This window comes from Myotis lucifugus, unplaced genomic scaffold (genome assembly GCF_000147115.1).
Source record: "Myotis lucifugus unplaced genomic scaffold, Myoluc2.0 scaffold_124, whole genome shotgun sequence".
Classification (NCBI taxonomy): Eukaryota; Metazoa; Chordata; class Mammalia; order Chiroptera; family Vespertilionidae; genus Myotis; species Myotis lucifugus.
In genome coordinates, this window is record NW_005871172.1 from 1,256,667 (window position 1) to 1,270,168 (window position 13,502).

General features: G+C 36.3%; 1 protein-coding gene across 2 annotated transcripts in view; it reads right to left on the bottom strand.

Moving 5' to 3' along the window:
- The window catches only part of GTF2H1 (general transcription factor IIH subunit 1), a 34,234-nt gene that overhangs the window by 2,589 nt on the left and 18,143 nt on the right, over positions 1 to 13,502 (bottom strand). The window contains exons 8-14 of one of the 2 annotated variants that reach the window (XM_006093813.3): positions 11,618 to 11,745; positions 11,427 to 11,514; positions 8,421 to 8,509; positions 7,694 to 7,811; positions 4,302 to 4,392; positions 3,747 to 3,862; positions 1,960 to 2,052 (exon numbers count right to left, since the gene is read on the bottom strand). In XM_006093813.3, coding sequence (XP_006093875.1) covers positions 1,960 to 2,052; positions 3,747 to 3,862; positions 4,302 to 4,392; positions 7,694 to 7,811; positions 8,421 to 8,509; positions 11,427 to 11,514; positions 11,618 to 11,745 — 723 coding nt within the window. Of the gene's footprint in view, positions 1 to 1,959; positions 2,053 to 3,694; positions 3,863 to 4,301; positions 4,393 to 7,693; positions 7,812 to 8,420; positions 8,510 to 11,426; positions 11,515 to 11,617; positions 11,746 to 13,502 lie in introns of those variants that run through there. The other variant, XM_023758173.1, reaches the window with a different exon arrangement.

Genomic DNA, 13,502 nt, shown 5'->3' on the forward strand with positions numbered 1-13,502 from the left:
AAGTCTCCAAGTCAATTCTGGCAGTATTGGGGTAAAAACCAGGAAGTCCTAAATCCTTTAAGCATGTCAATGACTTAGATCCAGTCTGAGGTGGAGTTAAAAAACAAAAAACTCATATTTACGTCGTTATCATTGAGTGTGTGTGTGTGTGTGTGTGTGTGTGTGTGTGTTGTTATTTAGTTCTGTCTGGAACTAAAAATGATACAAAAATCATCCTTGCCCTGCTGCACAAAGATACTCCAAGCTGCTTTCCTGGTAACTAATACTGTTATATTTTGAGAAAAACAGCTTAGAATGTTTAGGGTATAAAGACTTACTAAAAATCTTACTGATGCAGATTTTTCAGCTTTCAATTTTAAAATTCCTCCTTTTGATGATCTTACTTATGGATATACTGAGTCCTAAGTGTGTATATACTATTTTTTCCTATAATTTCTGAAAGAATTTGCAGCACACACACAAAAACAATCTTTTGTGGTTGCTCTAGTCTTGCATTAAAAACAAAGCTAAGCCCTAACCGGTTTGGCTCAGTGGATAGAGCGTCGGCCTGCGGACTGAAAGGTCCCAGGTTCAATTCCGGTCAAGGGCATGTACCTTGGTTGCGGGCACATCCCCAGTAGGAGGTGTGCAGGAGGCAGCTGATCGAAGTTTTTCTCTCATCGATGTTTTCTAACTCTCTATCCCTCTCCCTTCCTCTCTAAAAAAAATCAATAAAATATATTGAAAACAAAACAAAACAAACAAACAAAATAAAGCTAAGCCCTGGCCGGTTTGCTCAGTGGATAGAGCATTGGCCTTTGGACTGAAGGGTCCCAGGTTCGATTCCGGTCAAGGGCACATGCCCGGGTTGTGGGCTCGATCCCCAGTGGGGGGTGTGAGGGAGGCAGCCAATCAATGATTCTCTCTCATCATTGGTGTTTCTATCTCTCTCTCCCTCTCCCTTCCTCTAAGAAACACACACACACAAAAACAAAGCTAAAAATCCTGGGCACAAAGTGACACGTTTCATTCAGTACCTCATCCAGTACCCCACCCTGATGTAAACAATCAGGGGCTGTTGAATTTACTATCATAGTGGCAATTCTGCCTTTCATTGCGTTGCTAAGTTCATGCTTACTACTCTGGCTTTCAAAATATTTATCTCTTGTTGTTGTTATTAATCCTATACTGAGGATATTTTTCCAGTGATTTTCAGAAAGAGTGGAAGAGACAGTGAGAGACAAACATCGACGTGAGAGAGATACATCCATTGGCTGCCTCCCACACCTGCCTGGACCAAGGCCTGGGATGGAGCCTGCTACCAAGGTACATGCCCTTGACTGGAATAGAACCCGGGACCCTTCAGTCCATGGGCCTACACTCTATCCATTGAGCCAAACTGGCCAGAGCAAAAATAAATTTTTTAGGAACACATACATAGGTTGTAAATCTATAAAGAAAAGCATGGAGATGATTATTAGAAATGCCTCATTAATCATGGCCTTGATTATGAGTGAGGGGTATGAGTGACCGGTAGGTAACTGGCAGGGACCCTCAGGGAATACCTATGGGTATGGAAATGTTCTATTTCTTTTTTTTAAAAAAATATATTTTATTGATTTTTTACAGAGAGGAAGGGAGAGGGATAGAGAGTTAGAAACATCGATCAACTGCCTCTTGCACACCCCCCACTGGGGATGTGCCCGCAACCAAGGTACATGCCCCTGGCCGGAATTGAACCTGGGACCCTTCAGTCCGCAGGCTGACACTCCATTCACTGAGCCAAACCGGTCAGGGTGGAAATGTTCTATTTCTTACTGTGATTGGTGGGCACACATATATTTATTATTTTAAAGTTAAAAAACAGTATTCTGAGTTAGAGAAAAACAATGTATTCTACTCATTTACATGAAAACAAAGTTAGTCTCATTTTACTACATAGAAAAAGAAAATCAGGCCAAAATCAGATTGTTATCTTACGTTTGTGCTTAAATACTGTCTTCGAATTTTTTCTTGGAATGGGCAGAGCTTTGTAACCTGGAATCGTTCCAAATTACTTTTCATTTTCACTACCTACAAAAGGTGAAAGAAATAATGAATTACAATCTCAAAGCATTTATAGAGATCAAGATAAAAACGCACAAAGGAAGGTTACTTTATTATTATTTTTTTAAAGATTAACTGGCTTCACCAGGCAGAGAAGGAAGATACAAAAACAGACTTATTATATTCCACCATTCATAGATCATTAATACTTTGGTCCATAACTCATATCCTTCCCGACATTTTTTAAAGTTTTATTTTATTGTTTTTTTTATTGTCTAAAGTTTTATATATGTCTCCTTTTCCCCCGATTGACCCCCTCAGCCATTCCCATCCTGGGCAAGCCCCCACCGCCCCAGTGTCTGTGCCCATTGGTTACGCTAATATGCATGCATACAAGTCCTTTGGTTGCTCTCTAACCCCTACACATCCCCTGCCATTTGTCTCTGGATCTATTTTTGTTCATCAAATTATGTTGATTATATCCCACATATGAGTGAGATCATGTGATATTTATCTTTCTCCGACTGGCTTATTTCACTTAGCATAATGCTCTCCAGTTCCATCCATGCTGTTGCAAATGATAAAAGTTCCTTCTTTTTATAGCGGCATAATATTCCATTGTGTAGATGTACCACAGTTTTTTAATCCACTCATCTGCTGATGGGCACTTAGGTTGTTTCCAAATCTTAGCTATTCCTTCTTGACATTTTTTGTGCATGTGTATAAATGTATATATGCAGAAAATACACAGTGCATACTATTTTAAAATTTCACTAGGTTTAATATGAACATCTTTCAGTCACTAAATACTCACCCAAGTTATCATTTAAAATAGATGTATAGAAACATCAACGATGAGAGAAAATCATCGACTGGTTGCCTCCTACACCAGCCCCGACCAGGGCCCGGATCGGGGAGGAGCCTGCAACTAAGGTTCATGCCCTTGACTGGAATCGAACCCGGGACCCTTCGGTCTGCAGGCCGATGCTCTATCCACTGAGCCAAACTGGCTAGGGCTGGGTCAAGTCATTTAAAAAAAATGATCATTTTAAGTTTTTTGTTCTTTTGCAGATTTTAGATGAAAATGCTCTTTGTTATCTTTAAAGATAATTTATTTGAATACTAGTGAGTATGAAAATTTCCTCTTAGGTTTATTGGGCCACTTGCATTCTTCAGTGAGTTAGTTGTCTGTTAAAATTCTTTTGCCTATTATTTTTAATAGGGCATTTGTCTTTCTCTTAAAAAAAATTTAAAGAATAATCTATATAGTAAAACTACTACCATTAATACTATACTTTTCTATTTGCTAACTTTCCTTTAATTGGTTAACAAGGTTTTAGTGTTAAATAGCAAGTACTATATTTGTCATCAATCTCAGTTTAGATTGTATTACTCCTAAAAAGTATACTAAATAATTAATTATACTGATGTGACTTGTTTTAGGTCTCTGTTCTTTAATCATTCCCAGTGGCTTAGAGGTAAATACAAATTTTAAGATGTATGATCATATGTTATGGAACTGGTCTGGACCTAAGTTTCTTAATCTTTAAAACTGGTATCAATACCTACTCCATCAGGATGCTGTGAGGCTTAAATAACATATGCAAAGCAGTTATTCCACTGTCTGTTACATGGTAAACAATACAAATTTCCATTTTCAAAATAATACCTCACTAAGTCACACTACTGTAATAGCTGGCTGTGTTTGGAACTGGTTCTACCTTTTCTTCTAGGAATGGCGTATTAACAGGAAAGCAGGACCAAAAGTGCCGAAGAAGTTCCCCAACAGCCACATACAGGTGTTTCAATTCAGACTGAATATCATTTGGCACCATCTCTGCAAAAGAAAAGCCCATGGGATAAAAGCTGTATTCCCGTATATATAGTCTTGGAAAGAAGGACATGCACTGGTTGCCAATGCCAAACCAGGATGTGCTATTCTGAGATGTTACTGATTTTGTGGCTGACAGATCACAGAATTTAAATTCCTTTGGGATTCTGGAAAAACTTTTAGGTTTCCCTTTATTCTAAGAGGTAGGTGAGGAAAAAGGAAAGCTTTTAGGGTGATATAGTGAGACTACGAATGTGCCACTTCTTGTAAAATTAAGACAATTCTGAAATCAAAGTTATTGTCTAGATATGTTTCAGGATTTGGATGCATAAAAATTACAACAAAAACCATCCCAGAAAATTTCCGAAGAAACACCAATAAAATTTTAGCCCTCCTCTTCTCAAAGTGCTCTTTAGACAGCAATAGAAGGTGGTCCAGCACATACGGTTTATGGCTTGCTGTGTCCCTCCCTGCATAAGTGCCCCTCCAGGTGACAGTGCTGTGATGGTGCTGGTGGCGGCACTACTTGAGAGAACCTGAAAGAAAACACAGAAAGTAGTTTCCCTCTTTTTTGCCATCTTTCTTAACATTTCAGTTTTATAGCAAAATGTTGAGTTTTATTACTGTATAAATACATAATTTATAGCAACCAGAGTGAACTACTACTTTTTACACAGAAACACGGTGTGTGTAGAAAGTGAATATATACCAATCTTCCAGGAATACTAAGCAAGTCCACAGGTACCCCAGAACTCACACACTTTTGCCTTGTCAAACCTTTTCTTAAGCACCAATTCAACTTAACTTGTGAACTCTTACCATTGAAGGTAAAACTGAGTTTAAGAAAAAGAAACAAGTAAATCAACATGTATCCTTGCTGGCAGCTGGGGGATAGGGGTGGTGTGGGAACACAGCAGAAATACATCATTTGTTATCAAAGAACTGAATATACTTAGCTAAAAGAGGAAAGAATGTATTCTGCACTGTGTCAGTATCAGCATTCAGGGACATAACTGACCTATCTACTCAATGAGCGCCCACAAGTGCCAGGCACTGTGGCTACAGAAGAACAAATCATTTGCTGAATAGCTTCAAGTGCAGGATTAGTGTGTCCAAAGTTTTTCAATGGAATTTTTGCAAGTATAAATCCACATATGTATGGGCTGGAGAAAAAAAATTAAGCTTGGTATCGAGTATAGCACATAACAACCATGAGTCAAGGGGACATGGAAGTTTACTTTGCTCCTATTTCCTTTTGTGAGAATATTTATAATGCATTGTAACCAAAAACTTGTGATTACTGAGCTTGCTGACTAGCTCCTGGCTGCACTCAGGTATATACACCTGAAGACACATAATCTCTTGGGCCTTCATGCCTCAATGTTTCTCAGAGAATAAAATCAAATCTGGGGGGGGCAGAGATGGTACATATGGGGAAGACTGGAAATACTTAAGACTAACCACAGGTTTAAAAAGTTAGGCGGGTTTCTTGGGCCCAATGGCCAGATATTGGACAATTACAATCTAGAAGGAAAGAAATGGTCAAATAAGCCCAAATGTGTGTGTGTGATATATATATATGTGCATATATTTATTTCCTAGCTCTGTCTGCTGAGGAGACAATAACACAAGTAGCAAATTACACCCTAATAGCAATGAGTACACCCAATACTGGGATCTTGGTTTCTAAATCTACTCAGTACTAAAAGGAAGATTCTGTGACTGGGGCAGGGAAAGTATAAGATGAACCTGAAAAACCTATCCCATTGTGCCATAAAACATAAAATAAGGAGGTGCTCAAAAACTGATGTACATTATCAGAAAGATACAGAAGCCAGTGCAAAGGGCTTGGAAAAGGTGTGACTACAAAGGGACATGGGTACATTTGGGGGGGCAACAAAACTTTTTTTATCTTGATTGTGTTGGTGGTACACAACTGTGTATGTTTATTAAAAACCATAGAACAATACACTAAAAAGGGTAAATTTTACCTTAGTTTAAAAAAAGAAAAAAAATAGCAACTTATAACCTATAGAATAACATAAGAATCCATGCTGATATAAGTAAATACAGGAGGAGGGAAGGAAATTCTTCTCTTAGTAGAATGTCAATTGATAAGACTGGATGATGAATTTAGAAAATCACCATTTAACCACCACCATGATAATAACTGTTTTCAGCAAGCATCATCAATGGATTCTAAAAAACTAGTGGGTAAAAGTTTGATGAGAAATAGAATATTTACAGTCTTAAAATAACCCACAAGATAATTATTAATTACAAAGGGAAAAATAGTAACTTTTTGGTGGAGAAACCAGGCCAATACTACTCTAACCAAGTGATCAAAGTTAATATCACAAGTTAGGACAAATAAGTATGTGCCTGCTGATGTGAGGATGACACATCATTTACAGGTTAGTTCTGTGGTGTTTCTGCTAAAAATACATGTGAGTCCAATGTTAAAGAAACATTAGGGAAACTCAATTGAGGGCATTCCACAAAAAAATGGCTTGTACTCTTCAAATATGAAGGTCATGAAGGCAAAGAAAGATCGAAAAATGATTCCATTTTAAAGGAGACTAAAGAGACATGAACCTGACATGGATGCTGGACCAAGAAGTCTTCTTTTGCTATAAGGGACATTAGTGGTACAACTGGCGAAATTTTTGTAAGAACTTTAGGTTAGATAATACTTTATTAATGTTAACTTATTGTTTCTATAACTTTACTGTTATTACTTATAATATCTTGTTCTAGGAAATACGCACTGAAATATTTAGGAATAAAGGGATCTACTCTCAAAATTGGTCAGAATACATTTTTTGTAACTTCCTGTCAATCTAAGATTACTTCAAAATAAAAAGTAAATATAAGTCCCAATATGTGATGAGGACTACAGTAAAGTCAGGCAGGAACTCAGTGCCTCAGTATTTATAAAAAGAGAAATGGAAAAAACTCATTACGGGGTATGTTAAGGATTGCTTTACAGAGGCAATAAAATCTGAGGTGAGTCTTGAATAATTATTATTAGTTTCCCATGGCAGAACAGATTAAGGGCATTCTAAGAAAAGAGAAAGCATGAGCAAAAGCACAGGAAGCATGAAGATAGTATGATCAAACAACTCTGGGTAGTCTAGTGTGTTAGGCTGGAACACAGGACTCTTTGTTATGTGTGGAAGTGAATGGTGGAGATATGGCTGCAGGCAGAACAAGATGTGGGTTAAGGCCAGATTATAAAGGGTCTGGCATACCAGACAAAGGGATTCAGATAATTGCTATGGCAACAAAAGGGGGCAGTGAAGGTTTTTAAGCTGCAGAGTGATAAGATCAGATTTATGGTTTTAGAAATATAATTGTAATGGCAGTGTGAAAAACTGATCAGGTTTGCATAAAACAAGGTGATGAAATAAAAAAAATACTGAAGGCCTGACAGAAATTGATGATCAACTAAAGTATAAATAAGGGTGGGGAAAAATGAAGAACAGATAATGAGCTCTGTTTTACATATTTATTTTATATACTAAGGTCATGCAGAATAGGTAGAGAGTGATGACCAGAAGATATTTTTTGAAAGATTTACCAACAAAATTGTGTATATGGAAGGAAAAATTAGCAATCACAAAAGTCATTATTTTTTCATTATCGTATTATCCTCAGATGTTTCTTGAATAAGCCAAATACCTTTTCTCTCTACCTCTTGATTTTTTGTATTTATTTAGAAGAAATATGTTTTTAAACACAATTAAAATATTAGTTATATAGTTGGTTGTGCACATAAAATAAGGAAGTAATTGTGTATGTGGGAATTCTGGTTTTCAAACAATACAAATAACTCACCTGAGTTAATTTGGGTGTATAAGCTTCCATTTCTTGTCTAATACTTTGAAAAGAATTAATAATATCCTGACTTGTTGCATACTGTAGTGACTGGATTGGAGTTGGACCATGATAATACCTAAACGTTAGCAAAGAAGAAAGAAATTACACAGAATAAAGGTGCTCAACATTTGTTTTTAAATATTTTAGCAATCTCAGTACATTTCCCTCACAGCAAAAAATGATAATATGGTTAATGAGATTTCAATAAGATGATTTATTTCATAAAAAGACAATAAGATGAAAATAGCACAGAGAGCCAAAATTTATTTTCTTTGTTTTGATAATTTAGGATTCTTTCCTGAAATGCACAAAGTACATTTTAAAAAAAAATAATACTGCACTTTTATGGTAACAAACTAATTAAATTTGAATATACTTGCAGAATATATTCTGCAATGACTTGTGTTATATAACTATTCTGCCTCAACTTAATTTAATATTGACCAGCCGAAACCGGTTTGGCTCAGTGGATAGAGCGTTGGCCTGCGGACTGAAGGGTCCCAGGTTCGATTCCGGTCAAGGGCATGTACCTGGGTTGCGGGCACATCCCCAGTGGGAGATGTGCAGGAGGCAGCTGATCGATGTTTCTTTCTCATCGATATTTCTAACTCTCTATCTCTCTCCCTTCCTCTCTGTAAAAAATCAATAAAATATATTAAAAAAAAAAAATATTGACCAAACTTACCTATCTGACTTCTTGAGGTTTAGCGCAATCGTTTTTATGGAATTATTTTTTCCCAAGTCTTCATATTCAATGGACTCTTGTAACTTCGCCTATAATTATTAACACAACACTTTTAATCATAACTTTCCCTTGTAAAAGTAATGAACATGACTGAAAAAGTAAAACTGTATGGTCTTCATAACATGAGCTTCACTTCTAGAGATGACTGCTGTACAGGTGGTTGAACCCATTTTCTCACCAACCAATTAGAGAGAACACTTGTTTTCCTACACTCCAACCATTCTAATTACTACTAAACTTTTAATTGACAATTTGGTAGGTAAAAATGTGTATTTTACTATTTCCCCCCAAGTAAATGACTAATTTATACTTTTTCTCCAATTTAGTGTTTGTTTTTTAATTATTCCCTTTTTGCTTATTTTTCTGTGGATTAATTTTTGCTTAAATCTTTGATCCACTTGGAATTTATTTCAGAATAAGGAGTAAAGTAGGTAATCTGAGTTTCTTTTTACTAAATTATTAATGAGTCCTCCTAACTCCATTTGTAGAATAATCTGTTTTTTGCCCACTGATTCTGAAATGCCATTTTATCATATATTATATTTAATTCTTCCAAGTATTTGGGTTTATTTATGAAATCTTTTTAAAGAACAATTTCCTTTTTTAAATTTATTGTTTAATTTTTGGGGAGGAGGAAAGAGAAACATATTCCTGGGTGAGGATTAATTAAAAAATTTTAGGTTATTAAATATATCACAAAAAGGTCAATTTGAACACTTAGTATTTTAAATTGCTCCTATTTTAAGAGTCTGAATAGTTCTCTTGTAGAACAGGAATAAATCTGATTTCAGCATATTCAGGGTAATACATCCATGAGTTGCACCTTACCTAGAGTCAGCCTATTTTATACTTTCTCAACTCTATACCTTTTAGCCAACTTCAAGGCATACTAATGTCATTACTTTTCACATATGCCAAGCTCATTTTGATTCCTGTTGTTGCCTTACCTAAGCTGTGACCCTATCAAACCTCCCATAATAATCCAAATCCTAAACTTCTGCCAGAGCATAGTTAAGTCACCTAACTTTCATACTTAACTGAAAGCTCCATTAATGTAAGAACTCTATCAATACTTCTGAATCTCTCATCCTACAAAACCCTCTTTAGAACAGAGGCAACTCTTGACTTCAAAGAATATCTAGAATTAGAATTTATTATTCAACATTGTGAAAATCTACACAGTAATTTGTGACAACTCTTTGACTACCAAGATCAACTCTACTTAGTGCAAGAATATTGCAAAGAAAAGCATCACTTCCTAGATTTCTTCTTTAATACCTATAACTTACATTTTAGTTTCACTTTTCTTAGTTCAGAAAAAATTTCCTATTGGCTTTGTTAATTGTAAAGGTTCAAATACCTGTACAAACGTATTATCAAAATGTATTAAATAAAGCATAAGACTCACCCGCAACCCCTTTACAGAAATATTACCATTTAGCATGCTCTTTTAAAGGACTTTTTAAAGTTCATAAACTTCTTTTTCCCATGTGAAATTATTGCATACAATCTGCTCTGTGAACTATTCTACTCCATTCATTCATTTTATATTCTCTTTGGTTCCTATTGTAAATAACACAACTAGTATACTTTAAATTTTGTTTTGTAATTATTTTTTTGATATTTGCCTTATCTACAGACACTAAACTCTTTGAATACAAGAACTGTCTTACTCATTTTGTTTCCCACCATCTAATATTTTAGGCAACTCAAAGAGTTTTTTGAATTTAATGTTTCATAAACTGAACTACTGTTATGGCATATATTAACTCTTTTTAATTCAATTTATCATTAACTCATTTAAAGTCCTTAACGACTGCAGTGATCTTCATTATATGGATGTACCATAGATATTAGGATGTTAGCCATTTTCTCTATTATCTATAGTAATAAAAGCGAAACATGCTAATTAGACCGATGTCCTTCTGGACGAAGCCGGGGCTGTGGGGGATGCCTGGGTCCAGGGTGCCAGAGGGAAGCTGATGCCGGCAGCCAGGGGAAGGAAGGCCTACTTGTGCACATTTTTCGTGCATTGGGTCTCTAGTAATAGTATAATGAGCATTTGTAACTAAACGTTTGCACCTCTTTATTTTTAAAAAATAAATGTCCAGAAGTAGAATTAAGGGCATAAACTTTTAAATTTTCAATACATATTGCCCTAAAAGGAAACTTTATTGTAATTTATTTTTGTAACTGGGGAGGGAGGAACTTAAAAACACACACAGAGTAATAGCCCTAGCAGGGTGGCTCAGTTGGTTGGAGTGTTCCACACACCAAAAGGTTGCAGGTTTAATTCCTGGTTGGGGAGCATACAGGAGGCAACCAATCGATGTTTCTCTCCCACATTGATGTTTCTCTCTGTCTGTCTCTCTCCCTCTCTCAAATCAAAACATATCCTTGGGTGAGGATAAAAAAAACACACACCAAAAAACGACAAGCAAGCAAACAAAAACAGAGGAATAGAGTAACCTGGCAAAGTTGCAAGGAAAGAAGGAATATGCAAGTAGATAACTATCAATATTTAATAAAAAGACATATCTAGCCTTGAAATGCCAGGTTTAATATGAGGGCCAAATCCTATCTTTTAAAAACATTATACACAAAACTTTAGTTTTTCTTTCTTTCACACTGCCTTTGTTGAATACTCTTTCCCAGAAAACAGAACTATATGTCAGTATGTGCATATGTGTACATGTCATGGGGGGGGGGGGGAACACAAACAATAAAAATAGTTAACAGACTTGAGTCCATGGAAAGCTGGCTGGCAAGCCAAAACTGAGAAAGTACTTTTTACAAAGTTCTTCAATTTAAGCCAAATACTTAATGTGTTGGTTAGAAGAACTAAGTCATTTGATATAATCAAGTGTCAACATAAAGTACTAGCAATTATACATAAGGTATCTGGAGAAACCTGAGCCCTAAACGTTCCCAACTTTTTACCCATACCCTTTTGACTGCTGGCTGAAAGCAGTCTGCATCTCTGGAATTTCCATCAATGCTGCTGGGCTCACCATTTTGTTCATTTTGTGCTTCTCTAAAAACAAGAAAAAGAAATTGATGTTAAAAACCACAGAACAAAAACACAACTCATTCTATCTTGAAAAGCTCAGTCACTGCACCTTGCATGTATACTTAACTGTTTCCTGAGACCTGCTGCTAGGACCATGGCACTGTGATGGTTAAATCTCTTGATGATGGCAGCATTACTATTCTCCTTTATGGATTTAGAATTGGAAGTAGATGGCACAGAGGATATGCCATAGCCCTGCAAGAAACAATTTAGTAGATTAAAAATCAAAATAAAGTTCTAATTTTCTTATCTGTTACATGTTAAGCTGAAAAAAATTTCTGTATGATGGGACTTTATTAATTCTGAACACTACTAAATATTTATAGGTAAACATTTAAAAGTAAGTGACAATATACACATAAAAAATTAAGAAATACCACTAACTCCTTTACCATCAACAAAATCTTAACTTGCGCTTGCATTTTTAAAGAGCAATTTTGGTCTTAGTTGGCAAGATATTAAGTAACAAAATACAGTGAAAAAAAGCACAGACTTTTGAAGTCAGATAGCTATGAAATAAAATTCTGACTTTATCACTTTTTCAGTGTTTGTCTAGGTAAGCTCTATAAAATGGGATATTTGGAGACAAATGTTATACAAAAAAAGAGGGTGAGATAATGTAGTAACTGGATTGGGAAGAGGAGCTATTTTAGATAGGGAAGTTAGAAAAAGTCTCTCTGGAAAAATGACATTAGAATAGATATCTGAAAGATGGGTAGAAGCTAGTTAAGTAGAAGAGCAGGAAGAAGGAGCAGCAGTGTAAAGACCCTGGGGTAGAAAAAGCTTGGGATAGATCTGAAGGTCATTATGTCTGGAGCATGAATGAGGAACTAGCCCAAATTGAAAAAGTAGTAGCAGGTAGAGGCCAAATCAAGAAAGGCCTTGTAGGAGTTTTGATTTTATTCTATATTCAATAAAAAGAAATTGAGGAGTTTTACATAGTGGAATATTATGAGTTAATTTATAACTCTTATTCCTAGGAGAGAATGATCTATGACAACAAAAGTGGAAATAGGAAGATCAATTAAAAGGCTAATGCAAGCAATGAAGCCAGAGATGGTGGTAGTCTACAGCAAGAGGGTGTAAGTATCTGTGGAGATCAAGAGATGTAGACAGATCAGAGATGTATTGTAGAGGACTTGACACAAAATGAATGTTGAAGATAAAGGATGGGGGGAGGGGGATCAAAGAGATCTTTAGGTTTTGGCGTGAGCAAGTGAGTCCATGGTATGTTCTTTAACTGAGATAGGGAAGACCCAGGAAGAAATGGTTTATGATGGGAATCAAAAGCTCCATTTTGGACATGTTACATTCAGATGTCTGTGAAATATCTAAGTGAAGATATCAAGTAGCCAGTAGGATATATGATTTTGGAGTTCTGGGATTGACAGACCAGTGCTATTTGGGATTCATCATTACATATTTAGTATTTCAAGCAAAGGCATGTAGAGAATGTATTCAGGAGGAGGCCCAAAGACAATATCCTGGGACAGTAACAACTAGAGGATGACAGGGAAAGAGGCACCAATGAAAAAAGGAATCAACCAACATTTCTTTCTTTCTTTTTAAAAAAATATTTTTATTGATTTCAGAGAGGAAGGGAAGGGAGAGGGAGAGATAGAAACATCAATGATGAGAGAAAATCACTGATTGGCTGGCTCTTGCACACACCAGACTGGAGATTGAGCCCTCAACCTGGGCATGTGCCCTGACCGGGAATCAAACCATGACCTCCTGGTTCATAGGTCGACACTCAATCACTGAGCCACTCGGGCTGGGCAACCAACATTTCTATTAAGATTATACATCCATGCCGAAACTGGTTTGGCTCAGTGGATAGAGCGTCGGCCTGCGGACTGAAGGGTCCCAGGTTCGATTCCGGTCAAGGGCATGTACCTGGGTTGCGGGCACATCCCCAGTGGGAGATGTGCGGGAGGCAGCTGATCGATGTT